The 27,850-nt window shown below is 37.4% G+C and overlaps 3 protein-coding genes and 1 long non-coding RNA gene across 4 annotated transcripts in view; 3 read left to right on the top strand and 1 right to left on the bottom strand.

The window, feature by feature from the left end:
- LOC113684869 (uncharacterized) overlaps positions 1-5,344 on the top strand; it is a 14,542-nt gene extending 9,198 nt beyond the window's left edge. Inside the window, exons 11-21 of the mRNA XM_027202279.2 lie at positions 133-186; positions 633-775; positions 942-1,310; positions 1,535-1,633; positions 2,333-2,377; positions 2,561-2,668; positions 3,262-3,346; positions 3,644-3,760; positions 3,952-4,032; positions 4,123-4,367; positions 5,024-5,344. Coding sequence (XP_027058080.2) covers positions 133-186; positions 633-775; positions 942-1,310; positions 1,535-1,633; positions 2,333-2,377; positions 2,561-2,668; positions 3,262-3,346; positions 3,644-3,760; positions 3,952-4,032; positions 4,123-4,367; positions 5,024-5,162 — 1,485 coding nt within the window. The 3' untranslated portion in view covers positions 5,163-5,344. The remainder of the gene's footprint in view (positions 1-132; positions 187-632; positions 776-941; positions 1,311-1,534; positions 1,634-2,332; positions 2,378-2,560; positions 2,669-3,261; positions 3,347-3,643; positions 3,761-3,951; positions 4,033-4,122; positions 4,368-5,023) is intronic.
- Positions 5,345-6,570: 1,226 nt separating this feature from the next.
- On the top strand, positions 6,571-9,403 carry LOC113684822 (galactosylceramide sulfotransferase). Its single transcript, XM_027202219.2, has 2 exons — positions 6,571-7,181; positions 8,296-9,403. The coding sequence occupies exons 1-2, from the start codon at positions 6,970-6,972 to the stop codon at positions 9,365-9,367; spliced, it is 1,284 nt and encodes a 427-aa protein (XP_027058020.2). The 5' UTR covers positions 6,571-6,969; the 3' UTR covers positions 9,368-9,403.
- A 574-nt stretch (positions 9,404-9,977) lies between these two features.
- On the bottom strand, positions 9,978-17,427 carry LOC113684886 (leucine-rich repeat and guanylate kinase domain-containing protein). Its single transcript, XM_027202296.2, has 18 exons — positions 17,077-17,427; positions 16,731-16,829; positions 16,218-16,299; positions 16,036-16,136; positions 15,832-15,913; positions 15,375-15,499; positions 15,075-15,128; positions 14,445-14,534; positions 13,972-14,139; positions 13,223-13,329; positions 12,668-12,787; positions 12,483-12,579; positions 12,234-12,347; positions 12,070-12,138; positions 11,752-11,884; positions 11,287-11,564; positions 11,066-11,160; positions 9,978-10,689 (listed from the first exon to the last, which is right to left on the bottom strand). The coding sequence occupies exons 1-18, from the start codon at positions 17,239-17,241 to the stop codon at positions 10,302-10,304; spliced, it is 2,367 nt and encodes a 788-aa protein (XP_027058097.2). The 5' UTR covers positions 17,242-17,427; the 3' UTR covers positions 9,978-10,301.
- LOC149046343 (uncharacterized) lies at positions 16,833-24,124 on the top strand. The gene is made up of 4 exons (XR_016186919.1): positions 16,833-16,966; positions 18,019-18,125; positions 19,672-19,764; positions 23,986-24,124. It is a non-coding gene; the product is annotated as an uncharacterized LOC149046343 (long non-coding RNA).
- Positions 24,125-27,850: the final 3,726 nt, after the last annotated feature.

The following is a 27,850-nucleotide window of genomic DNA, read 5'->3' as shown; positions in this document are numbered from 1 at the left end:
TAGTGTAGATGACTATTTCTGGTATGGTGGAGGCCATATTTGTACTGAGCTGTTACCTTTGTGTTTTACAACTTGTATTTGTATTATGAAATCAGCCGAAACATATCAAGTAAACTCTGATCTCATTCACAGTCCATGAAGCCAAAGACGAAGAAGAAAGAAGAAAAGAGGAGAAGAAAAGCGCAGGTATTGGATTGATTTAAATATTCTGCACGGAGTCGGCTGGGGTCGGGGGACAGGGAGGGGGGCTGGAGTAGAGATGTGATGGAGGCGTGGAAGAGGTAACAAAGTCTTTGAAATCAATGCTCGTTCGGCCAGATATGAGATGAAAAAATGAGACGCAACTTGATCCGATCTTCGTCTTCCATTAATTCGTATCCTGTAAACTCCTGTGGTTTGAATCCCTGTAATCCCTGTTCGATACCCCGGAATATATATTTTAAATATTCCGTACTCCGTTGAGTTTTTCCTTAAGTATGCCGTAGCCTTACAATTTTCTACCCAAATATTACGTATTCCGATAATCCGTAATAGGGCCTCACCCATGTAAGTAGCCTTGCAGCATTTTAAAGTCAGGAAGATTAAGAAATCAAGCCACCATTCATTTGTTTTCCATTTTTCTTACCAAACAGAAACTGAAAAACCCAGGAACTATCTCTGCAGAAGTACTCGAGTTGCGCCAACAAGAATTAGAAGAGAAGTTTCCAGAGAGAAAGGAACTGGATTTAGACGCACCATGGCAAATGGATCTTTTGAAACTCCAGCGGAAAGTGAAGTGAGTAAAACTTAAGACTTGCACATTATTTTAACCCAGACTGACGATTTAGAATCTCAACTGAGGTTAATGTAGCACAAAGTTGCTTTTGTCTTCATTCCGACGAGGAACATATTCTTCCTGTTCTCAAATGGCTTTTTGTCCTCTTTGTTATTTTTCTTGTTAGGGGCCTGATTTTTGACTGGATGGAACATTATCGTGTAGCTGTTGGCATATCCCCTCCATTCCGTTTTTCGTCCCGTTCAAAACGCCGTGCCATGTCACATTCCGCTCGATCAATGCCAGGTGCTCTTCCTTCAGGGTTCGAGGCGACAAGGGCCTCTATACGTCGATCTCCCTCGGCACCCCCCATCCCGCACCCTAAAGGCAAATCTTGGTACCGTTCTAGTTCTCAGTTGGGCACACGTCCGCATAGCTCAATAGAGAAAAGCAAGGTTACGCGGATTGAAGACAGCAGAAGTGTAACTATTGAAGTACCAACCAGGGACATGCAAAGTTCAAGGATCGCCAGTAAAGTTCCCTCTGCAGTTTCAGGGTAAGAGGCTAAGTTTACTATCATTATGTTGTCTGCGTTTTTCAGTATCTTCACGTAGGTACTTTGGTATCCAGTTTAACTGTTTGGAAACGCCTCAACTCTGTACAGACAATGATCAAAGAAAGAAGAGATGTATGAATTTCATTTGTTGAGACTCGCTGAGGTTTAGCTTCTTCGAAGTGAATGAAAATTCTTTGAGGTTACATTTATTATTCTCTCTCTAGTTCTCACAGTCCGACGCACACCACACCACGGAGCCCTTTCCGCTGTGGAGTGACACAGCAGGCTCGCGTTGCCACTCCTCCGAGAAGTGGGTGTCCTGTGTATCCTTTTTCCAAAAAACTTGCGTTTTTTTTTTTGTTAATAACGTCTTTCATTACTGTGTGCCATGAAAATTTTGTGCGAGTTATATTCTGTGGATTGGTGATTTGCGAGAACCAAGAAATTAGATGACCAAAATTTCTGCTTGGAAATAGTTTTCGCAAATTTTGCTTGAGCAGGAAAACATCAAGTGCGACGAAAGTAACGCTTTATTTCAACTTTGATAATTTATTAAGTCACTGTGCACTGCGTTATTTGAAACAAACTCGATCAAGTATTACATGGTAATACATTACTATCCTCGATTACCAATGTGGCAGCAAAATTGAACAAAGAGCCTACCAATTGCCCCTGTCTACTCCTCTGGAGTTGTTAAGGGACTAACGATGATGAGTTTTTGCAGCAATAAAGACGCAAGAGATTTTTGTGCGGGAACTCATTCAGTTTGCGCATTGACGTCAACCCAGCAAGAATCCAACCGACAAAATTTTCATGATACGCGGTCTCTCTACGGTTTTGTGTCTTTGGTGTGGCTGTGATGTGTCTGTGTATTGCAACGCGACGCACCAAATAGTCGAATGTAAAGTGGAATGAAGATTTATCTTTAAGCAAGGAAACATTTGGCTAGACGAGCAGATAACAGCACGTAACTGACTGGTTTACCTTTTTGTTGGTTTACAAATCCTTGACTAGTTGCTTAGCGCTTTGAGATCTGAGGTGCTCGGAGAGAAAGATCCACAATGCAGGTACTTTAACTGAATTGAAATATCGATTAACTGAGTGAAAGATTTTCAGATGACTCTACGACAATGTGAAATTAAGGTTGATTTTGCGGCTGATGTTTCTGCCCATTTCAATCGTCACGGTGTCAAATAATCTAAACCGTAACGTTAATTAGAATTTTTACATTTTACTCTCTTTAAACACAGATGTGATCGTCGGAAGATTCCTCTCGTCACGGACTTGGAGTACGACTGTTTTATTACTGAGCACGTACCCAGGACTCAACTGCTGGTAGTCAGTGTCACGTCATCTCAGTAAGTGACTGTCACGTCATGTCATTTTCCACTTTCTTGCAGCAGTTTTGATTTTGAAAAGTTGCAGTAAAATGTTTCCATTACTTGAGCTCCATTTTCGCGGTTGCAGATGATATTAACGAGTATGGAAATTAAGAAAAGAAACTGACTTTAAGATTGCTTGAAGCTGACAATTAACTTGTCCCGAAAGTGTTTCAAAATGCACTTGGAAATAGAGTATGTTTAAATTTTCAAAATTTTCTGAGCAAGGGTACCTCTAACCCCACCTCCGGACCTCCCTTCGGCCCACTCTCATACAAAACTTAATCGTTTGGCCCCTCACTTCAAAATTCTTTTTTCGGTGCCCGTCATCAGTATTATTCTACAGCATGCGTCCCTTTTTCACTTTGAGCCCAGTTGTTTAAAAGATAAAGCAATCCTACGGATACATTGCTATTCAGCGGACGTGTTAACAAAACATGCTTCGCTATCCACCAGATAAAGATTTATTCTGCGGGTAGCGTTTCCACTCCTTAAACAATTGAGGTCTATTATTTAAATTGCATACGCTTATAAGGGACCATTGAATAGATATTCTTTCTTTGCTATTACAGACACCCCGATGCAAATCCTTGTGACAGCATGCTGGATCAACTGTTCCACGAGAAAAACCGTAACAGGTCTCTACCTTGTGTACAGGTAAAATTTCTTCCTTCATCCATGCTTTTATGAAAGGGTTTCCTTAGCAACTTGGTCGTTTCAGAAGTCACTTAGTGTGAGTACTATGGCATTTTTAGAGGTATCCCTGTGTTTTTAACCCTTATTAACGAGATAACACTGTTCCTATCAGCAAATCAACAGTACCTGTGGTTTATCTTGGTCTGTACTCTTATTGACAACGATGATTGTCATCACTGTGGTCAAATCCTGTAACAGTATCTCAACTTTTTTTTTTTTTTTTACGTTATCCACTCCCCTTGCCTTTCCTCCCGACAGGCACAGAATGATCCTTTCCGATTGGTACGTTACGACATTTCATCAGCATCGCACTTTGGTACTCAGTCCCAGCCTCTTCTTCTCAGACGACATAACGCCGTTCCAGGAATGTTCTTGGTAAGGTTTGCACGGTTACTATTGGCTCTCTCTATTAATGATACTCAGTAAAGTGTTACCTTTGAAATTTGAATAACCCCGTACTCCCCTCACCCACTCACACTGGAATTCCTGTCCATTCTCCTGAATGGGAGCCATGAAGTAAGGATATATTTAAAGACAAGTAACAGAAATTCACAACTTTGTCACAGATGTACACTGGTGGAAGACTTTTATTTGCTGATCATATTTTCAATGGTTATGGAAATGCCAAAAAAGATTTCCTCAAACAGGTATTTGTTCAGTTTAGTTTTCGTGTCAGCTTTCAATTCTATTTCACTTGTTTCCTGATTTACTGACGGGAAACTATTTTTCTGCCTCAGATAACGCGAACAAGGAAGGACGCTCTGGAGGGCAAATCCCTCCCAGCCGACTTCCGTTTGAGTCCTACTCGCGGTCGTTCAGGTCCAAGAGCTGCCTGGGGCGGAGAGATCGGTGGTGTGAAAATAAGTGAACGAGCTCTTAACATGAGTCCAGCTTTCCGAGAAATGCAAGTGTCTCACAGCAACACAAGGCTGGATTCTGCAGCCACGACTGCATCTTTAGGTTCAATTTCTGTTGATGTCAGGTAAGGTGTCACTTCGTCAAACGTTACTCGTGTTTTGGCAGGTGCATAACAACTCTCGTGGAAAATACTTGAAAGAAAAATACTTCCTCTCCAAAGTAAAGAGACTGGCCAATAAGAAGAGAGAAAATTTGAAAGTTGGTATTTGTTAATCAAAAGGTATGCCTTGTCTGTCTCAAACACCACGGTATAGGGATTTTTTTCCTGTAAATCAATCGCAGTAGATATTATGTACCTGTTGAGTGAGTGGACGAGCCCGACAGGGAAATAGTTGGCTAGGCTTCATGAAGTATGGCCCGAGCGTTAGAAGGACACGATAGACGGGCGCACGCACGAACGCACGAACGCACGCACGAACGCACGCAAGACAACCACAAAAAATGATTCTGCAATAAAAAATTTTCCTTAAGTTTTTGGGTTAAAACAAAAAAGTCGCAGTTCATCTTCAAGTTCACAATTAGAATTCATGTTTTCCGTAGAATTTTAAAAATAATTACAAAGCTGTAGGAATACAGGGCCGGATAACTTTTCCCAGACCATCTCCGACCCAACACACGTCATGTTATCACATGTATGCTATTTTATATTACTCATCTCTCTTTGTCATATGTCTCATTAAGAATGTGTAGTAACTATTGCACTGTTTGGTTTTCTTGCAGGGGTGGAGCTAATTCAGCGGCAAGTTTTGTCAATTTTGGTTTGTCAATAGACAGTCCATATCCGATGAACTCTAAAAAATGGATGACTACTTCAGAGACAATCCCTGAACATCGTCGAGTACAGACATCAGCCTGGTAGCCTAAAACTAAAACGAGATAGATAATAAAATAGTTTATTGAGATAGATAAATTCTTATTTATTTCTACTACTTCGCAGAACTCAGTATCAAAGAGGAAATATTTTTGTCACCGCTTATTTTAAGAGTACAAGTTTATTCATTATTTCACGAATGATTAAAAGAAAACTCTTTTCAGAACAAATTGAAAACTTTATTGAACTGCATCAAATAGAGATAGTAAATATGTTTTTACCTACCAGTCGTTGTCGGCATCTATAGAGTATTTTGAACGGTCGATTAAAACGGACTCTGTTGTTGTTGTTCAGGTATTGAGCTTGTTAAATCCAAACCAGTTTGAAAAATCGTAAAGTGATTTGATTTCTCCGACCTGCTTCAATTCAATACCTTTAAACTTAAATATTGACACATAACGAAAAGACTTACAGCATCTGTATTCTAAAAGAAAGCGCTGCGATCTACCGTCGACTTCAAATACATCAAGACGAACGAAGTCTTAGGAAATGAAAGTGGGTTACTCGGCATCTACTGAGTAAAGAGGTGGATACATCACTAAAAATTATCCATAGGGCCTCTATTTACATACATTACAGGATATTGGTCATCATCCGCTTTCCTATATAATAAAGATAAAATCTGAAGAACCACGTGGAACCTTTCGATGTTTTTCGAGCGCTATGAACCCGATCTAAGAGTGTTCATCTGCGGCACTTATCAGTCTGTTGAGTGAGTATCACAGACTGAATTATATTTGTGTGTCCCTGTATTAAATCGGCGATGGATGGAACTGGACTGCTCGTGGTTTTGAGATTCTTCAGATGTCACCCGGGCGAGTATTTTAACTAAGACTTCATTTTAAGTTCGGTCATGTTTATCAAATTCAGCCGTCGAGGGCGTGGAAAAAAGAATTTCGCTAACAGATTGAGGCGTGCGTCTCGTGTCGGGCTAAGATTTAGGACATTGTCGCGACAGTCTTGAGACATGAGAATGGCTGTCGCATACAACATATTTACGTGATTCATCTTAACCCTAACTTGACTTTTCGAGAGTGTTTTCAATTCGAATCAGGAACAATTGATCGCAGAGTACAAAACGTGTCTAAATTTTTTTCGACCTGGTGATACCCCGGCCTTGCACGTTATACAAATACACGCGCTTAGATAATGGAACTTTGCTGTTAATAATTTAGCTGATCATCCTAAGTTAAATCCATCTTCCGTTTTTCAATTTACTTTAATTTGTAAAGTAAACGTTGCGGCAATTTTCAGACAAAAACTCTTTTGAAAAAACCTATATAAACACCTCATGTAATCCAAACAGCATTAGCAAGGTGGCTGGTGATTGGGTGATTTAACAGGTGTTACAGGTGATCTCCCATGTAAGTAAATGTGCTAAACCTGTAATGCTCTTGTCTTTAACCACGCATGCGCGTTTGCAAATGGAAGAATTACTTACACAAAATAAGACTTCACTGATTACCTTGAAAAGCACTGTATTGAACGCGGGCGTTTATAGAGCGGCGGAGTGTCGGTTAAGATAATGCATATTACAATATCATACGCTTGGGAACTACCTGAATCGAAAAACAAATGCTGACGTTTGGATTGATCAAAGGATTTCACGCAGCGAATTATAGCTTTGTGTTAACAATCAGCTATGATTCCCTAGCAATAGGAATTGTGCAATTTCCAGCTTGTAGCCTCGGGTGATTTAAAGCTGCAGTTCTCGATCAGCGTCTTCACGCTCGGAAAGCGAACAAGTCAGTGGGCCGGTCAAAAAGTTGACAGCATTAGATTCAGTTCGCCAGACATGATACGCAAGAGATTGCCTAAATCAGTGACCGTCTCACTTGTTACCATTTGCATCATAAGCGCTATTGTCGTTAAGTATTACAGCTGGGAAACTGTGAAGGAGGAAGCATTTGCAATCGGTACTGAGCAAGGCATTCTTCGCGGAAATAACCTGATTGAAAACAAACAAGAGGAGAGTCACAGGGAAGAAAAGCATCAGGAAACTAAACGGTAAGTGAATCAAAAGTTTTTTCTAAAAGCTGCTCTTCCTCTTTGTCAGTCGTGGTGGTGGCATTTTTAAATAAAAATAACAGGTCGTGTATTTATACATCCAAACGAAAACAAATACACGTGATTAATATCTATGTGTTGACAGCTCATTTCAGCGATATTGTCGTGCGTGCGCGTGTTGCTTTATTTAAAGTAAAATGTTAAAATTAGCGTAAGGGAGTTACTAAATTGTCGTAACAACAGATTTAATCCTGATATCATCCGCCTTCTTCAAATGCCGACATTGATATCAAAGTGAAAAAGAATAATGAGAACGCTTATCTACTATCGTGAGAGAGTTTTTTACAAATGATTTTGATATCAACCATTTTGATCATGCCTTCAAGGGCCATAAGTTGTCCAAATTCTTTCACAATCATGTAAAATAATCACATTTAATGTAATTCTTTCTATTCATAGATTTATGTTCTTCGATGTTCATAGCCTCATAAAACCTATTTAAATTTTCACATTTTCCTTTTTCGATACCTATTTGTTGTGAGGGCCATAAGTTGAAAAAAATGAATTCTACTCACGTGCTTACCAATCTTGTTCTAAAATTCTTAAGAGGTCTTTTATCAGAATGTGCCTTGAAAGCTATTGATCGTTCAATATCTTGAGCATGACCTTGCTGATCTCTTTTCCACTCAACCTGTTTTGAGCACTTGCATCAATAATAACTACTTTATTGTCAAGTATCAAGAAGCATTTGGTCTTTTAAAGTGAATGGAAACTAAAAGCGATAACCGCAGGACTTTTGATGCAGTTTTGTGGAAGGAAGCTGCCCTAAAATATTGCAAATACTGCTCCCTTATGTCAGAATCCATATTCTCCATACTCCTCTTTATACATTTCCTTCGGTACTGAGAAGGAGAATTTGTTTAATAATCAGAGGTTCTTGAGTTAGCGAACATGTCCTTTATTCTCATGACCTTAATGAATGATAAAAGGGTATTATAGTAGGGATAAATTAAAGGTTGATCATTCTAAGTATTCAAAGGCTTAACAAAGCCGTAAACAAATTAATGCAAACCTAACTGCTCATTTTGGATTAATGTTTTTATTTTGTTTGCAGTTGCAAGCCAAAAAAAAATGTGGTTTTCCTCAAAACTCATAAAACAGGGAGTAGCACTATCACGAACGTTTTCAATCGTTTTGGCGAAAGAAACAAGCTTGTATTTGTTGTTCCAATAGAGAAACAAAATCGTTTAGGTTGGCCATGGTTCTTTCAAGAAGATCACATGATTCACTACAACAGCATCAAGCCCAACATACTTTGCAGCCATTCGCGTTATAACCGAGCAGTCTTGGACCGAGTCATGCCGAAAGACACTGTATATGTGACTATTCTTCGGGATCCAGTGGCTCAATTTGAGTCAACTTTCTCTTACATGACATTTGGGGAAATACTGGGCATTTCGAACGAAACAGACCCTTTAGAAGCCTTTTTTGAAAATCCAAAGGATGTTTTAGTTAATTATATACTCACCCAAGACTTACGAATCAACAGCGATCGATTGAAACTTATTCGAAATGGAATGTTCTTCGATTTGGGTCTGGAATCAAAAGATTTTGACAACATGGAAGAGATTCGGCAAAATATCCAGCGACTGGATCGAGAATTTCACCTGGTGATGTTAATGGAGTATTTTGATGAATCACTGATCATGTTAAAAAATCTTCTTTGCTGGGATATAGAGGACGTCGTTTATTTCCATCACAATCAAAGAAAAAAGACTCAAAAAAGGAATCTAACAAGTGAGCTGGTGACCCAGATTGAACAATGGAGCGGTGCGGATAAAGCACTATATGATTATTTCAAAGTTTCGTTTTTACGAAAGCTCAGCAACCAAACTCCGGATTTCTTTCGTGATATTTCTGTATTAAGAAAAAAGAATGCTGCTTTGCGAGACCAGTGTTTAGATTCTACAACAGAATATGACGGAGATTACCAAGACGTTGAGATTCAAGAATTTAAAATCAAGAAAAATCTGACGAAAGCAATGAAGACTTCGTGTGATAAGATGACTTGGAATGAAGTCAAATATCTTGGTTATTTCAGGTATAAACAGAAAAAGTTATTAACGACTAAAACTTCATCGAGAACGCTATGGGATGAAATTGCCACTTTTGTGCCATTTATATAATGCATTAGACTTCCTAATAAATATAACCTTTTGCTGTACGTGTAAGTTATCATTTTCTTATGGATTTCAGTGGATTAAATCTCGTTAGCTCTCGTCCCGGCGTTCCAGTGGTTCTACATTCTTCGATTGCTGACTGCTTGAAACGAACTGCCGGAAAACATGAGAGGAATAACACAAGGGGGCTTTTTTGCTTGGATACGGTCAGAAATCAAACGAAACTGACCTTTAACCATCGAAAATCGGACGGATCCGTCTGTAATCTGGAAAAACCGTCCTTCATTGGACAGAACCGTCCCAAATCAAGCAGAACCGTCCCAAATCAGACAGAACCGTTCGAATTCGGACGGAAAGTTTACGAAGCTTAAATGGTTTCAAGCTTCGATGAGTTAAACCTTGTCTGAGAATTAAGCCTCTCATACCGACTTTCTTTAATTTCAAATACTCAAATACCATTACAATAACATACCGGTTTTGAGTCGCCAAAAGCTTTCTGAAATCTTCACAGCAGTCAGTTTTACCATATTTTATATTTATGTCAGTCGCATAAATCACTCATCGACGAGGAACAGGATTAAACACGTCAAAATTAATCGCAAAAAGTAACACCAACTAGAATTTTTGTTCCTTTAATTTTCACTTCATTTACAAAATATAAACAAACCGACTCGTTTAAATTCACAAAGACCATTTTCAGAATCTGCTGATGACAGGGTGTTTGTATTGTAAGTGGCCACAAAATTGCGTCTAAAGTTCTCCAAAAAATATGAACAACGACAGGGAATTGGTGTATACTTAAGCACGCTGTGAAAACGAACTTAAAAAGTTAACTATGTTACAATGTAAACGTTTTAAAGTTCTTCCAATTCTAGTTTTGGAGATAGCGTCTTTGACCTGGTTCGTTTTCCTTTTTTTCCCGGAGAGAATCGGCCACATTTTAAATAGAATTGGCGATTTCAACTTGGCCAAAAAGTCCCGAAAACGGAACAGAACCGGTATCATGCAAGTCAAGGGTTTCTGTTTGAATAAAATCAAGCAGATCTCTTGAGTCTTCATCTTCTTCGTCTGACTCTTTTGGAGACCGAGCGTCATCGTTGGAATACGCACGCGCAGATGAAACTATAGATGAAGTTCCGTCCTGCTCCTCATCAGACTCAGAGATGTTCGATTCCAGGCCTCCATCTCTTGCCTCGTTTTGGCTGCTCGCATTGGCCATCATAGAAGCAAGCGAAGCGTTAAAATTAAGCGGGACCGAGTTCGGGCGTTTGACATCCGTTGGAGAATACTGCGTTGAAGAGGGCTGGAAAGTAGCCGAAACTGCTTGCCTGGATAGTAATTGATATCACAAGATATTAAATTTCGATTTCACTGTCTTACATAAATCCTACCAAGTTAAATTTATGCAGTGAAGTAATAATTCTACTCTGAAATTAACCCTGCGCTTTGTTTTTGTCTTATAATCGTGTAAGGACTGAAGGAAACTTTCATTTCTCCCCTGCCCCCTACTTTTTCCCCAAAACACTAAATGTTATCACGCCTTCTTAGCTGGGGTGATAGAGGGGAAGGGGGGGGGGGGGGAAGGAAACCTCAGGCGAGGTGACTTAGAGACGGGAGACGTTTTGTTCCCCGTCCCCACCCCCCCACTCCTTCACCTCTTGGCGCCTCCCACTTGTTTAACACTGACTGGCACATTGACCATACCTTGTGCCCATCATGAACTGTTCCAGTGATATCTGATGAATTCCTGCTACAGCCGCTTTTATCTGTGTCTGGCGACGCTCTAACGAAAGAATTTCCTGTGAAAAAGGCAAACAAATCAACCCACAGAACGATTGGTCAACAAGGGTCGTGATAAACTCTTGAAGTAAGTTCATTTACATACTTAAACGATTTTCAATAACAAAACAGAAGTCTCCACTTACCACTGGTGTCTTTTGCTTTATTAATTTAACTCCTTTGGGAGGAATAGTCGACGAGTCAGACCGTCGTGACCAGGTCCTCGCCGCCATGTTGACCGTGACACTTGTCGTTTGACTGGTACCTGATTTGGCCCCATGGTTTACAGTGTCCTCTGTTTGGCTGGTTTCAACGGACGTCATGCTTTCGCTGAACAATTCAGACTGCACTGTGGATGGTGGTGACATGCCAAGGTATTCCATAACAAGAAGTTTAAGTCGCTTGTAAGCGTCACTAAGATCTTCTGTTGGTTAATCGTAAGACAGGTTTGAGTTAAAATCCAGTGTCCTCGATCATGATTCTTTCCTCACATTACAACCTAAAATCAATACCTTTGTATGGGATCCTAAAAATACATTTTTTAATTTAACGCTTTACACCTCAACTTAATAAGCACGAAGGAAAAAAATAAAAAATCGACGATTCCTCACCGCTGTTAATAGCCATGTCAAAGAAGCCGGGATTTTTTCTGTTGTGTTCCAGGCATAAGGTAGCTCGCTCCAACGACTGCAGCAGCAAAGGTTCTGGGTAATCACCTCGCTCCCGAAGGCGTGCTTCGTGAATCTGAAATCAAAATACAACTTCACTGTTCCGAACTTAAAAAAATATTTAATACTTAGGCGGTGTGCAAAATGACTGATGGACGTTTCGGAAAGTTGAATTAGTTTCGACGTCATGTCTCGTGAAACATCCTTGATAATTATTGTGACAGTTAGAAAATACGACCAATTATCTTTTAGATATCCTACCTCTCTTGATACAGGAAGCACTAAAACATATCTGGGCTCAAAATAAGTGTTCTTGAAACTCAAAACTCCCTGAAATTATACATAAAAAAGGATCCCAATTGCTTTCTTTAACATTGCCACACAAGAGGAAACAAAAGTCAATAACTTACAGGGAAATAACTAACCTCTAAGTCCATGTAGAACACTGCAGCAAGTCCCTCACGGGCCACACTCTCCACGGCCTCTCGTGTGACACCGTACCAGTTCCCCGCCAGTTGGCACGTTTGTAGGAATTTACCCTACGGATAAAGACAAACCTGACATGACTGAGTCCTATACCTTTGGATGTGGTTTTCTTCGTCTATCCAAGACTTCTTTGTTTATTACATAATGATAGTTCCTGATTGTTACATGGTACCAACTGTTTAACCTACCATTACAACTCCTTGTTCAAATTGTTCTTGAGTGACAAAACAGTAGTCCTCGAGATTTTCTTCCTTCTTCCGCGGCATTCTTGTGGTGTGACATACGCTGTGAGAAGTGAAAAAGAAAAACAAAGATGAATCACAGCACTGAGAGGGTGACAAAAGAAGGTACGGAATTTTGTCTTAAATCTCACCCGAAGCCAAAGAAGTCAGGGAACTCTTGACATAATCTTCGTGCCAAATATCTTTTTCCTGATCCGGGGGGTCCACACAGGATCAGCATCGGGTAGGGCGTGTCCACACTTGGCAGGGTGCTATCGGAGAAGAGACGTTACTTAATGTCAAAACGTTGTGTTGACGTCAATATTTGGCAGAAATTGTCACGTAAGCTATCAGAATATCAGAGAATCGAGTGCAACACCACAACGTTATTGAGAAGCAGAGGTTTCCGAACCTGGCGCGCAATTAACAACGCTTTAGCTTCAATTATTTTACTTTTACAGGACGCTAATTATTAAGGATATGCTCCGAGGCATGACCCCTTCAGAGGATTGTTGAATTTTGAATGCAATTCCAGCACACTACATGCGCAAAACGCACACACTGTACGTCACTATACGCAAATGCTCGTATTAAAGACACACGCAGGTGGGTGTAACATACGAGTGAATTATACGCAACCAGTCAATTAGAACTCAGAAAATGCGTATTAGATATCTTAATCAGACAAATACTGCCTCCTAAATTACCTGTCATGAATTCTTGTCGGCTGGAGAAGAGACTTTGTCACGTGGAACATGTGATCACGTGCTGCAATGACCTCTGGAGGGGGGTTAAACATATTCACTGATGCAACCTGTTGAATCCCCAACAAGGCAAAAATTTAAGGGAAGGAATTTATATTAGACATGAAAAGTATACAAAAACATTTTGAAGCAATGCAAAACACAAAGACCTGATATTTGGTACACTTAACTCTCAGGATTTAAGTCCTGGCTGGGGGAAGAGGGACATGGCAGTCACACTAAACCCTTACAGTGTATCTCTCCACTCAGGAGTGTAAATGTACACAGGCTAACTGCTAGACTTGTCCTTTCACCTCAAGCCCTTACACCCAACACCAGTATGAATATTCTCCATAATATTCTCTATATATTCCCTATGACACTGATAGGAAGAATTTGATTAATAATCAGGAGCTTCTTTAGTTGGCCATCATTTTGATTATTCTCATGATATTAGCTGCTGATCACTGTGAAAAATCAGAGGGTTAACTTTCAAACAAAGGAGATACATGTCAAGGGAACTATAGTGCTCTGCTGGTTGGGGTTATTACAAGATGGTTAAGTTTTAATCAATTGAATTGACAATGCACATTGGCCATGGTAAAGAGTGGCCCTTGGTCAGAGTAAAAATATACATGTAACATATAACAGTTGAGTACACAATCTGTTTAGAGCCATTTAGTTCATGGCTGTGCTACATTGTACTCCATTACCTTTTCTTCAAGTGACACTTTGGATCGATCCAGTTCAGTAAGAGTTTGTATTCTGAATAGTAAAGACAGTCTGTAGTCTGGCATCCCTTGGATTGGATTTCCAAGCAAGTTCAGATTCCGTAATAAATTTAGTTCTCTGATGTATCGCACTTCGGCAATATCAATCACCTGAATGTGAAAAGATTAAGAGCTGTAAGCTAGTGGCTAATGACACCAAACATTCATGGGCAAAGAAGAGGTTCTGGTTGAAGATAGACAAGAATACAGGAAAATGTTGACAAACAGTTTAAAAGACTTCCCACATCTCCAAGTTGACGTCTACTTGGAAACTGTTGGATCAGAAACAAGCTGAATTCTTATTGCAACAAAACAGGTTAGGGTACAGTTAGTTGGCAATATGACTCACACATGGCCAGAAAATGACACACATAAATATATTACACAATAAAAATTTAACTTATGTTACTATCAACCTGATTTTCTTCAAGGTCAATTTCTTGAAGTAAATTGTGATTCTGGAGACCTTTCATGCTGCGAATACTGTTCCTGGATAAATTGATTTTCTGTTAAAAGACAAGGATAGTTTTGCAATTTTGCTGAGTAAGCCAAGTATATATGTTTCTAAGTATATTAAGTATATCTAGAACATCTGTTTCTGATTGCTCTGATAAAGTGCTAACACTCAAAAAGTTAGCTTAAAATCTCTTTACTGTAACCATTTTACATAATAAACTCAGTTGATAATACTATATCACTCTGTTAAATTACTCTCCCACCCACACAGAGCCACAGTTTCTTTAGAAATATACCCCTGTATTCATATATCTATCTGTAACTCCTTGGATTTGCTTTTAAATTGTAAGTTGTAAATTATCCAATTCTCTAGAAATGTGTTTCCTCAATTAACAGCTCATGGTAAAAGACTCTTCCATGGTGGGAAAATGCGAGATGATCTCCCCTCCGTCCTAATAAAAGCTTTTCCTGCCCTCCCCACCCCTCCATTTTACCCCTTCAACCCATCAGGTTAAGAGCAATCACTACTGACATGTAAAACTTTGTCATCATCTGTTTAACTTTTACAATTCTTATGTTAAATTTCTTACCTCAAGATATTTGAGAGTTTCCAGGTTTTCAATTTTCTTTATGTTGTTGTTACTCTAAAGAAAAACAAAGAAAAGGATAGTAAATATGCGTATGTACATACGTGTATGTATATATGCCTCTGACTACCCTGTGTCTGTGCATATGAAATTCATCTGCGCAGTTAACATATATGCAAGCTGTACTGTACTGTACATCTAATTCCATGCCACTCAACCCTAATTTTTTGTTTTCCCCACAACTTTGACACAACATCATGAACACCACCTGAATTTGTAGTAGTATATAACAAATGTACCAACCAAATCAAGTGATTTGAGGGGCAGGTTGTCCAGATTAGCAATTCTGAATATGTTGTTGTTCATCAGACTCAAGTGAGTCAAACGGTGACAACTTGATAATCCCTGGATCTCTGATATGCTGTTGTCTGTAGAATGAAACATCAAGGAAAACAACAACACAAAAAGAAAACTGTATGCTTATCTAGTAAGTCAATGATGCACGAAATTATATAACTTTGAAGAACTTATGATAAGAGTTATATGGGGTCTCCTTACTAGAAAGAAAATTCCTCAGGCACCCAAAGGTAAAATATTAATCATGATTTTTTTATCCCAATGGCAGCTGATAACATGAAATTCCATTGGATCATTTAATTTAACTCTTTACATGTGGTAGCTTGTTTTTTCTTCTCGTTTCCTTTCAAGTCTCCCGTTAAAGAGTCAAAGGTTGTTTGTTTCATTGTAACAGCAAGGATACAGTCCAGTGTTAGTCTTGTAAGACAGTGATGAGCAGACAAATCTGGAAGAACTTCTATCATGTTATGAGACATAATTACATCCTGGAGGAGAAAAATATTTCACTGCTAAGACTCACTGTTAAATAAACATTGTTTTGAAAATGAAAACATATTTTCCAAGTAAATAACATAATTTTTCTATACATTACTTGTCAGTCTCTTACCCTCAGACCAAGTGGAGGCTTGAAGTCTAAAACAGTAGTGAGCTGATTATGAGAAACATCAAGGAATACCAAGTAAGGCATGCAACCCAATGGACTCAAATCTGTTGATTTAAAATATCACATTTACTTCTTAACTGTGGATCAACAAATCACACCACAAGCAATTCAAAGTTGATTCATACCTGTTAGTGAATTGTGTGAAAGAACAACATTCTGTAAGTGGATATACTCTTGTAAGCAGGTTATGTCTGTGAGTCCACATCCCTGAGGAGAAGAAAACACTCAAGTAAAACATAAAAAGCTATAACATGGCATTGGTTCTCTTCAGCACTATGCATCTTTGATTGAAAATCTTGATATTGCATATTTTCAAATATATTCTATGGATTCATTTGAAAAAGCATTTACAACCTACCCCTACGACTCCCTGAAGTGATTTAACTTCTCTTTGTACTATCCCCTCATTATCCAGCATACAGGTAATGAGAATACTGAGAATTATCAGGTAGAAGTTATCCTGATCTAATATAAAATTCTTGTAACTTGTTTACAAGAAAATTTGTAACAGTTAGTGAGGAGAATTTCGAACAAACAAGCAGATCTTGGGAGTTAAAAAGTTAACAGTTGAGTTCCATTACAAAGACTTAAAAATTTTTTCTTTACATGTGATGGATGGAATTGTAAAATTGTTGTACCGGTAAAAACAGATGAAGGTAAACTTGAAGTGTTCCATCAGCAGACCTTCCCAGCTGTGATAAGCCATCAGCTATCATTTCTTCAAATTCATTTGTCTCCTACGAAAGGTAGAAATGTGAACAGTAAAAAGTCAACGAAGTGGTGTTTGGCAATGACATGATCACACATGTAGTTACAACATGGTTTTAATTCCATCATCATTCGTCGAAAGCGCTTCGATTTCTAAAGTAACGAGGTTAACACGTTTTTTAGTTTATATGACTTATCCAGTCGTATGTATTGTTTTCAAAACAACAACCTGCACGTAAATTTTCATGCACCAGGAGAACATCAAGTAATTTTTACCTGATCTTCTGGTTCTTCTTCTTGTAAGCTCGTATCTTTAGCAGGATTAACCTGCTGTCCATTGGTTTCCGATTCCACAGCAGTGCGACTTTCAGTGTGCTGTGCTTCGCTGTCGGCCCTAGGTGTCATTTCGTTCGTCACTTCATGATCAGAAGTAGTTTCCATCGTTTTGTTGGGATCGATTGCTTTCTCAGTGCTACTTTTACCTCTTGAACTAATTTATTATTCCTTCGGGGTACATTCGCGAGAATAAAAACTTGACTCTAGGAATAATTCACAAAAGTTTGCCACAGCATACAAGGGCTATGTGTTGTCCGCCATTTTGTATGTGTCTCGTTTCTAAGTAACAACAATAGGACCCAGTCTACGACGGATGTGGATTTCCCTCGCGCCAGTCTTTACCTAGCTCTATTAAAAGATGGACAGATGGGTGCAGTTGACTTGATAAACTACCAGTGACGGCACCATAATTTTAATAGAGTGGGCTCAGCGCCTTACTGACCCCACCCCGGGAGAGGATGAATATCTCTTGCAGAAATGTCCTTTTAAAAAGCCTGGGGAAGCAATTTCCAAAACTTTGGTTTCTTTTTTTTCTGTATTTTTTAAAATGCAAATTTTGCAATGTGTTATTTGTCATTTCTTTGCATGGTCACAGTAGGGTAACAGGATGGCCAAAATTGTTGGGTTTTTTGTTGGGACTTTTAAAGCATTCGAAAGAAAATATTAAAAAGCGCAACACTTTTTTTTTTTACTTGACCGAAAGGTATTTAGTAGAAATTAATTCATACAGTATGCCAAAGGTGCGATGAGAATTACGAAATTAATTATGCATTCACATTCGTCTCACACCTTAGTACAGTGTGACAAGAGATTCTTGAAGTTGCGGCGCAATGCTTCTTCGAACAGAAAATTGACGTATTCTGCCAATTTCTGCGCTCACAGATGCTTCAGAAAGTATTAAAAAGATGGATGTTTCCCTGTCTAATGTCATACAGCAGAAATTTGGAGAGATTACAGAGGTTTGTGGAATAAATGGATGTTCACGTAAGGTGAGGCAATTGACCGTTAAACAGTGTTCTTTCTCTCAGCAAGATAGTGTGAAATTTTATCTTTAATCGTTGTAGGTAAATAATTCTCTGAATCTATTTGCTTTAATCATGACTTTTGATTGAAGCAGTTCGGCTCTTCTACTTTTATCAAATTTATAAAATCTGCTCATTCGAAAGTTCTGGAGTAAACTTCGTCATTGTATTTATTTCGTCTCAAACTCGGTTTTGTGTTTTCCTTCACTGATAAACGATACTTTGTGCCCCTTTTTTGGGCTCAGTGATGGAAATAGATAGAGAGAACTTAGTTAAACATTGTAATCGTGTCTACATTACTGTGTACATTTTATTGGTTTGTAGGCAACAATTAATACAGATAGCAAGTACAGGGCTCGCGCAGCACGTTTTAGAGTGGGGGGGGGGGGGGGTTAAAGGGTGGTTTTTGTGCGTGAAGGCGAAAACGCAAGCGTTAGCCGTTTCATATCTTTAAATTTGTTCAAATACCCACGCTTCATGCTATGTTTCCATCTACGGTCTTTTCCACATTTCTATTCCTGCACGTATTATGAACTTGTACTAATTTATTTCACATTTCACGTGCATGTCGTAATCCAGAATTAACTTAAACAGAATGGAACACCTTAAAAACGACAACAAATAACGAAATCAGAATTGTTTCTTTTAGTTCTTACCAGAATTGATTTATGTTGGACTTCGATATTTGCGAGATAAGATATACGATCTGAACATGTAAGGCCACATGTGGACGATTTATGAACAGCGAAAGCAAAATTAAAAGGGAAATAGTGCAAGGAAAGATTGCACATCGAATTTCACACAAAGTAAATGGCTAGGGAAAACGTCTGTGTATTAATTCGCTTAACTACTTATTTTCTGGATTACAAAAGGCATAAAAAGCAAAAATCTTGGGGAAAAAAGTTGGTAGAAAAATTTGGCAATAAAAATTCCTGTTTGAGGAGAAAACTTAGGGTTGACTTACCTCCTCTGCTACCTTTTTCGATTGGGATCTTCTTTGAGGCTAGCCTTGACACGGATTTTCATTTGATGGTGTGCGACGTTCATTAATTATTCATTTGTAAATATAATTTTCAGAGTCGGGAGAGGGAGTTGAAAATTGGTCTTAAAAGGAGAATTGGAAGCTTGGAATGTAAAACGTGAAATAAGAAATAAACAGAGTGATGTGGGAGAGCTCACAATAACGTAAATTGATCGTTTTATTGTTCCTCTAAGAGTAAAGAGGAAGTCATTACAATAAGGACTTGGAGAAAGTTGCTGAAATACTCAACGTATTCTCTCATTCCCTAGATTCTCCTAAACTCTTCTTTTGATATCACAGTTTACTACTTTGGGGTTAGTCTTGACGTGGATTGTAATTGACCGGCGTTTAACACTAAAGAGAACACCGCCTTATTTCGATTGTCAGCTTAAAAAACAATTCAGCAATATAATATTACATAAAGTTAGGCGACTAAAACCCTAATGATACTAGCGGCACTAGACTAATCAATGTATTTCATTGGATCTGTAGGGTGAAGAAAAGATTTTGAAAGGGGGAATTTAAACAGGATTGGATACTTCGGATGGGCAACGTGTACACTTGTGGAGAAGAACTCAACAAAACGTGAGTTGTTGGATTGAATGTTTCACTAGTAGTTTATAGAATTACTTTACAATGGGAACCTACAGTGCATCCAAATTATTCAGTTTATGTAAGCCTTTTTTAGGTCTTCTTGTTTTTTTGTTTGTTTGTTTGTTTTTTTTATTTTGTCGTCAGACTTAATGAAAATTGCAGATTGTTGCAAAAAGAGAAAAGCAGATATTGAAAACTATTGTAAATCAAATTTTTCGATGTAGGAGACACTTTCAAGAAATATTTTAGGCGCTGAAAATATTTCGAAAAACTTTTCTGATAGACACTGGATTATTTCTAAAGAGGAGAAAACTGTTGATTTGCTCAAAAGTAATCTATGTCACTTGAAACAGCATTTCCCAATAGAGACTAGATTGCTTAACAAACTGAGCAGTTAGTTTTCACCTACAAGTGTTGGTGTTGAGCCGCTTCAAAGGTTTATTGAAAATAGTTTACGCAACAAATAAATTAACATTTTACACCTCTAAACGTTGCTAAGGGTTAACGAAAATACAATTGCGTTTTAAACTTTGCAAAAAAACTCTTCGGAGATCACGTTGTATGACTCAATAGTTTAAGGTGGTTTTATATGAAAGTCCTTTTACGTAGGAAATTATATGTAAAAAAAAATACTAAAATTAAATATTTTCAAACAAGCAATGAAGAGAATTAAAAGGATTACAAAATTATCTGGATTAATATTTGACTATGAATAGTTATTCGAATATTGTAATTTTTTATAAGGATGAAATTTTACTTCCTCTTTCATTTAATGCTTCCATCGCCCAATACTAAAAGCCAAGGAGCAAAGAAAGAATGATAGTGTGTTTGGAAAGATGAAGGAATTTGTTAGATCTCTGATTTTTTCAATTATTTCTGGGAGAGCTAGATCAATTTTCCATTCCGATTTTTCTTGGAAAGGAAAGAAAAAAGAACTCATTAAAGAGTTGGACCAGTAAGGTTTTGATTTTTCTCGTCAAAATTTTACATACCAAAATTAGTTTTGATTTATTGCGCCTCACGCTACGGGCTATTATTTTCCTCCTTTTAGAGCGAGGTCTTATCAGAGAGATAACCACTTGTTTTTTCTTCTCTTTCGATCCATACTGAGCTGATTACTAGCAACAATCGTGACACTTTTCAAGCTTGCACAACAAAATCTAAATTACGGGCTTTCGCCCATGTTGCCAAAGATGACTTTTGGAGGGATGACTTTTTGACACATGCCACTAGGAACTTCTGGTCTTTGCAAGGAATAGCGTTTATCAGTGTTGTAAGAGATAAATTTTTTGTCTGAAAAATCGAGGAAAGACAGGTTCTTCAGCATGAAACATATTTTGCTGGTGTAAACTTAATGGATGCAACATAAATAAAAAAAATTCTTGAATAGGGAAGAAAACAAAACTTATTAAGAAGTAATTTTTGAACGAGTAAGGTTGTGAACTCCTCAAAATTGTACAAACCAAAAATTAGTTTTCATTACATACTTGTACGTCAAGGGCTATCTGTCCTTTTCCTCTTTTTTGAAGGAGGTTCAACGGGAGAGATTACCACATTGTTTGTTCTTTTCGAACTATAGCTGTTTATTAGGATTCTTCTCTCTAAACTCTAATCGGAAAGTGAAAAATGTCCTAAATATGGATTTTTAGATTAGGCTGATGAGAAATCCTGATTTAAAGGAAATGTTTGGCTGACTCTACAAATAATGTCGACCAAATTTAAAACAAGTTCTGCTCGAAGGAAAGTACACCTAAGCAATCAAAATTCCCTCCCAGTTTCAAGAAAACGAAATGCTCTAACCTAGACAGTTTGGATTGTGTTATATTTTTTTTGAAGATGAGATTTGACAATGAGGTGACTCTAAGAGTCAACAGTGAATCCATTATTAATTGAATTTTCCAACAAGCGGTAGACTCGGTAGAAAGAGTCGTGAGTGCCATAGTTTTCGAAGAACATTTTTCGACCGTGCTGATGTTTTTTTTTCTATGATCTATTTTCGAACAAAATGGGTATTAAATAAAGTTTTCTTAGATTACAAAAAATCGTTTGTTTGAATTTAATATACATTCTCGTTGCAGTATAATAGTCGTTTCTAAGGAGTTGCCGATTCTAACGTCTCTCTCTTTAGAAGTGCTAAAAATACTACCTATATGTATTATTGTGAGCGCCTTACAAGAAAACAGAACAATTGGGAAATCCTGTGTCGAGGTTTACATTAAAATTTCACTAATTGAAAAAATTAAAAGAAAATGAAAAGTTCTAAGTAAGCACTGTGTGTCCGTCTATGAATATTTGTCTTGAGATTTGTAACGAGGTCGCATTAACAATTTGACAATATATCCACGACTTGTGTAGAAAAATTATCACAAGGCTCTCATGTTCTGAAAATATCTATCGTGGTGTTTTAATGAGGAAAGAACTCTTTAGTTTGCATGTTTTGTTTATCTATTTCAGTTCTCAAGGAAATTCTCAGCTGTATCTTTTGTCAATTGTGCCTAAATATCCACGTGTATATCAGGAAATAATAATAATAAACAACTCTCTAGAGTATTATCACATGACCTGAATTGGGTAAACAAAAGACAAAAGCTGAAGAGGGCCACTTTGTACTGTAGATAATTGGAAAATTCTGAAGTAAATAAGAAAACTTGAGGCTTTTCTTGAAAAAAGAAATGTTTCCAGCAGTCGGAGTCGAATTTCTATTTTCAAGCAAGAGTGAAAGAATGGAAATGATGAGCATAAATTGTACTTTGCTAACAGAAACTGTTCATGATTAATTGGTGATAAGAATATTGAAACTAATAATTTTCTAAGCAAAATATTTTGTTCAAGTGAAAATTTTAATACTGTAGACGAATGACTGAGATTAATTGGACAACATTTACAAAAATTTATTTCAAACAGTTTACTTCTAAACTGTAAGGACATTTTAAACACGAGAGAATAGAATTTCTTAATGATTAAATGCCACGATGAAGATGTTGATTTTGTTTTCGTCATCAGGATAGTTTTTGCTTTTTAAGGATTTGTATGTTCGTTTTAAAATACGGTTTCCAGCATTTTATGTGGAGGTCTTCCAGAGAAGATTGCGTTAACTTTTTTCAGTGGTTTATCTGCCTATCGGAAAAGAACACAGAAGATACTACAGTTCTCAACTTGACATTTTGTCTAAAGAGATAGAGATATTTAAGTAAAAGTGAGAATTTCCGTCGTCAAAAAACTGTTGTGCGCGCAAATTTAACGCAAAATAAAACTCAGCATTTGAAAACACTTATGAAACGAACTTGAATGAGATATCAGTTATTTTATCTTAATCTTAATTTTGAGGACTTTTTTTTCACTCAATTTAAAATTATTTCATTTATAGAGGATTTAACTTTAAGTCTGAGGCATATGAAGTCAAAAGCTGTGACTATATCCAGTTAAAAGTTCTAAAAAATAGTTAATTTCAAATGATGAGTTATAAAAACAGTGATATTAGAGAATTCTTTGAATTTCCGCGGTTTAACCAGCACTTTTTTCGGTGTCACGAATTCTTTACTTTTTTTAATATTATTATTCAGCACTGTAGTCTTGTTGTAATGTACTTTGCCTGACTTTTATTTTACCATTGGTAGTATTAAAACAATTAAGTAAGTTGTTGGACTGCAAGAGCTACTGTGGTCTGGTAATAGTACATATTTGACTACTAGACTTTAAACGGTGGCCGTATCCGCATCGTCGTTTAATTTGATGTAGGTTCGCAACTCCAGGGGCCCCGCGCCCCGTTGGTCGGTTTTCTTTTTACTTTTAATCTTTAAAGAGATAGAAATTTCTTTAATTTTAAGAGCTCTGAAAATTTTTTTGCCGGGAATTTATTTTCCCAGTAAAAATATTTTCTGAGCTTTTAAAATTAAGGAAATTTCTATCTCTTTAAAGATTAAAAGTAAAAAGAAAACCGACCAACGGGGCGCGGGGCCCCTGGAGTTGCGAACCAACGTTAAATCAAACGACGGCGGGGATACGGCCGTCGTTTAATTTTGCGTTGTTAGATGTGCACTACCGCTAGACCACAGTGGGTTTTGGTGAGAATCCTTGGCAAAAATCTCCTAGAAATAGGTTGGCTCGCATTGTTATTGAAATGTAGGTTTAATTGTGCTTGATTCATATTGTTATTATCTTACTGGGACTTGCACTTCTATTGTGTTAATTTTGCATTTTTCTTTTTTACAGGCTGATTAAAAGTCACGAGTAAATAATGGTCAATTTGGGAAAGAAGAAACGAAAGAAATGTTTTAGTCTCTATTAGTTGTAAGAGAGTTTGAATAAAGTTTATTTCTCCAAATAACAGCGCGCGAGAACACACGAAGGCGCTATTTATAGCAATACTCGAAGTACACCTTGTTGCCTAGGAAAAATTACCATTTACAACGTCACGATAAATATAAGTTAACATTGTGAGACCAATTATTATTTATGTATTGAACAACCTGAAAGAAGTGTACCAATCAAACTGAAGCTTTTGCTAGGTAATAAGTGTAACAGTAGTAAAAGAAGCGCAAAAGTGAAAACACTGCTAAATAATAATTGTAGTAGTAGTGTACAAATCGAACAGAAGATTTTGCTAAGTTGTGAGTGAAAACAAAAGAAGTAGTGCACAAGTCGAACAGAAAATTTTGCGAAGTAACTAAAGTAGCAGTAGTAAAAAAAAAAGTGTACGATCGAACTGAAAATTCTGCTAAATAATTAATTTAGTAGTAGAAGCGAAGTGTATAAGTCGAAAAGAAAACTTTGCTAGGTAAGCAGAGCAGAAGTAGTGTATAAGTCGAAAAGAAAACTTTGCTAGGTAAGCAGAGCAGAAGTAGTATACAAGTCGAACTGAAATTTTCCTAAGTACTGCACAAGTCGAACTGATGAGTAGAAGTAGTAAAAGATGTAGTGTACAAGTCGAACTGAAAATCTTGCTAAGTAACATACATCAGTAGCAGAAGAACAAGTGTACAAGTTGAAAAAAAAGCTGAGTAACTAATATCAGTACGAGTGCACAAATCAAAGTGAAAATGATGCCAAGTAATTAGTGCAGTAGTAGTAAAAGAAGAAGTGTAGAAGTCGAACTGAAAATATTGCTAAGTAATAAGAGTAGTAGAAGTGTATCGGTCGAACTGAAATGTTGCGAAGAAGTTAGTGTACAAGTCGAATTGAAAATGCTGCTAAGTAATTAGAGTAGTAGTAACAAGACAAGTAGTGTACAAGTCGAAATGAAAATGCTGCTGAGTAATTACAGCAGTAGTATTAATAGAAGAAGTAGCGTTCTTCTCAAAGTGAAAATTTTGCTAATTAGTTAGAGTAGTAGTAGTGTAGACGTCGAACTAAAAATGCTGCTAAGTAATTAGAGAAGTAGTGTACAAGTTGAGCTGAAAATGCTGCTAAGTAAATAGAGAAGAAGTTGTGTACAAGTTAAACTAAAAATGCTGCTGAGTAATTAGTGTAGAAGTAGTCGAACTGACAGTGCTGCAAAATAATTGAGAAGAGGTAGTGTACAAGTTGAATTAAAAATGCTGCTAAGTGACTAGAGTAGTAGTTTCAGAAGAAGTGTAAAAATTAAACTGAAAATTCTGCTTAGCAATGAGTGTAGTCATAGTTGTAATAGAAGAAGTAGTGTGCAAGTCAAACTGAAAATGCTGCTAAGTAATGAGTGTAGTCGTAGTAGAAGAAGTAGTGTCTAAGTCAAACTGAAAATGCTGCTAAGTAATTAGAGTAGTCGTAGTTGTTGTAGAAGTAGTGTGTAAGTCAAACTGAAAATGCTGCTTAGTAATTAGAGTAGTCGAAGTAGTGTGCAAGTCAAACTGAAAATGCTGTTATGTAATAAGTGTAGTCGTAGTAGAAGTAGTAGTGTGCAAGTCAAACTGAAAATGTTGCTTAGTAATGAGTGTAGTCGTAGAAGTAGTAGTGTGCAAGTCAAACCGAAAATGTTGCTAAGTAATGAGTGTAGTCGTGGTTGTTGTAGAAGAAGTAGTGTGCAGGTCGAACCGGAAATGTTGCTAAGTAATGAGTGTAGTCGTGGTTGTTGCTGAAGAAGTAGTGTGCAGGTCGAACCGGAAATGTTGCTAAGTAATGAGTGTAGTCGTGGTTGTTGTAGAAGAAGTAGTGTGCAGGTCGAACCGAAAATGTTGCTAAGTAATGAGTGTAGTCGTGGTTGTTGCTGAAGAAGTAGTGTGCAGGTCGAACCGGAAATGTTGCTAAGCAATGAGTGTAGTCGTGGTTGTTGTAGAAGAAGTAGTGTGCAGGTCGAACCGGAAATGTTGCTAAGTAATGAGTGTAGTCGTGGTTGTTGTAGAAGAAGTAGTGTGCAAGTCAAACTGAAAATGTTGCTTAGTAATGAGTGTAGTCGTGGTTGTTGCTGAAGAAGTAGTGTGCAGGTCGAACCGGAAATGTTGCTAAGTAATGAGTGTAGTCGTGGTTGTTGTAGAAGAAGTAGTGTGCAAGTCAAACTGAAAATGTTGCTTAGTAATGAGTGTAGTCGTGGTTGTTGCTGAAGAAGTAGTGTGCAGGTCGAACCGGAAATGTTGCTAAGTAATGAGTGTAGTCGTGGTTGTTGTAGAAGAAGTAGTGTGCAGGTCGAACCGGAAATGTTGCTAAGTAATGAGTGTAGTCGTGGTTGTTGTAGAAGAAGTAGTGTGCAGGTCGAACCGGAAATGTTGCTAAGTAATGAGTGTAGTCGTGGTTGTTGCTGAAGAAGTAGTGTGCAAGTCAAACTGAAAATGCTGTTATGTAATGAGTGTAGTCGTGGTTGTCATAGAAGAAGTAGTGTGCAGGTCGAACTGAAAATGTTGCTTAGTAATGAGTGTAGTCGTAGTTGTTATAAAAGAAGTAGTGTACAAGTCAAATTGAAAATGCTGCTTATTAATTAGTAATAGAAGAAGTAGTGTACAAGTCGAAGTGAAAATGCTGCTAAGTAATTAGTGTAATCGTAGTTGTTATAGAAGAAGTAGTGTACAAGTCAAACTGAAAATACTGCTAAGTTATTAGTAATAGAAGAAGAAGTAGTGTACAAGTGGAACTGAAAAAGTTGGTATGTAATCAGGTTAGTAGTAGTGTATAAGTTGAAGTGAAAATGCTGCTAAGAATTAAGAGTAGAAGAAGTAGTAATTGAAGCAGTGTACAAGTCAAACTGAAAATGCTGCTCAGTAACGAGTGTAGTCGTAGTTGTTGTAGAAGAAGTAGTGTGCAAGTCAAACTGAAAATGTTGCTTAGTAATGAGTGTAGTCGAAGTAGAGTGCAAGTCAGACTGAAAATGCTGCTAAGTAATAAGAGTAGTCGTAGTTGTTGTAGAAGAAGTAGTGTACAAGTCAAACTGAAAATGCTGCTAAGTAATTAGTGTAGTAGTAATGCACAAATTGAAGTGAAAATGCTGCTAAGTAATAAGAGTAGTTAAGTAGTAATAGAAGAAGTAGTGTACAAGTTGAACTAAAAGTGCTGCTAGTTAATCAGTGTAGTATTAGTAATAATATAAGAAGTAGTGTACAAGTTGAACTAAAAGTGCTGCTAATTAATCAGTGTAGTATTAGTAATAATAGAAGAAGTAGTGTACAAGTTGAACTAAAAGTGCTGCTAGTTAATCAGTGTAGTATTAGTAATAATAGAAGAAGTAGTGTACAAGTTGAACTAAAAGTGCTGCTAGTTAATCAGTGTAGTATTAGTAATAATAGAAGAAGTAGTGTACAAGTTGAACTAAAAGTGCTGCTAATTAATCAGTGTAGTATTAGTAATAATAGAAGAAGTAGTGTACAAGTTGAACTAAAAGTGCTGCTAATTAATCAGTGTAGTATTAGTAATAATAGAAGAAGTAGTGTACAAGTTGAACTAAAAGTGCTGCTAATTAATCAGTGTAGTATTAGTAATAATAGAAGAAGTAGTGTACAAGTTGAACTAAAAATGCTGCTAATTAATCAGTGTAGTATTAGTAATAATAGAAGAAGTAGTGTACAAGTTGAACTAAAAATGCTGCTAATTAATCAGTGTAGTATTAGTAATAATAGAAGAAGTAGTGTACAAGTTGAACTAAAAGTGCTGCTAGTTAATCAGTGTAGTATTAGTA

This window comes from Pocillopora damicornis, chromosome 5, assembly GCF_964200805.1.
Source record: "Pocillopora damicornis chromosome 5, jaPocDami1.2, whole genome shotgun sequence".
NCBI classification, from domain to species: Eukaryota; Metazoa; Cnidaria; class Anthozoa; order Scleractinia; family Pocilloporidae; genus Pocillopora; species Pocillopora damicornis.
This window is presented reverse-complemented; position numbering and strand designations above follow the sequence as displayed.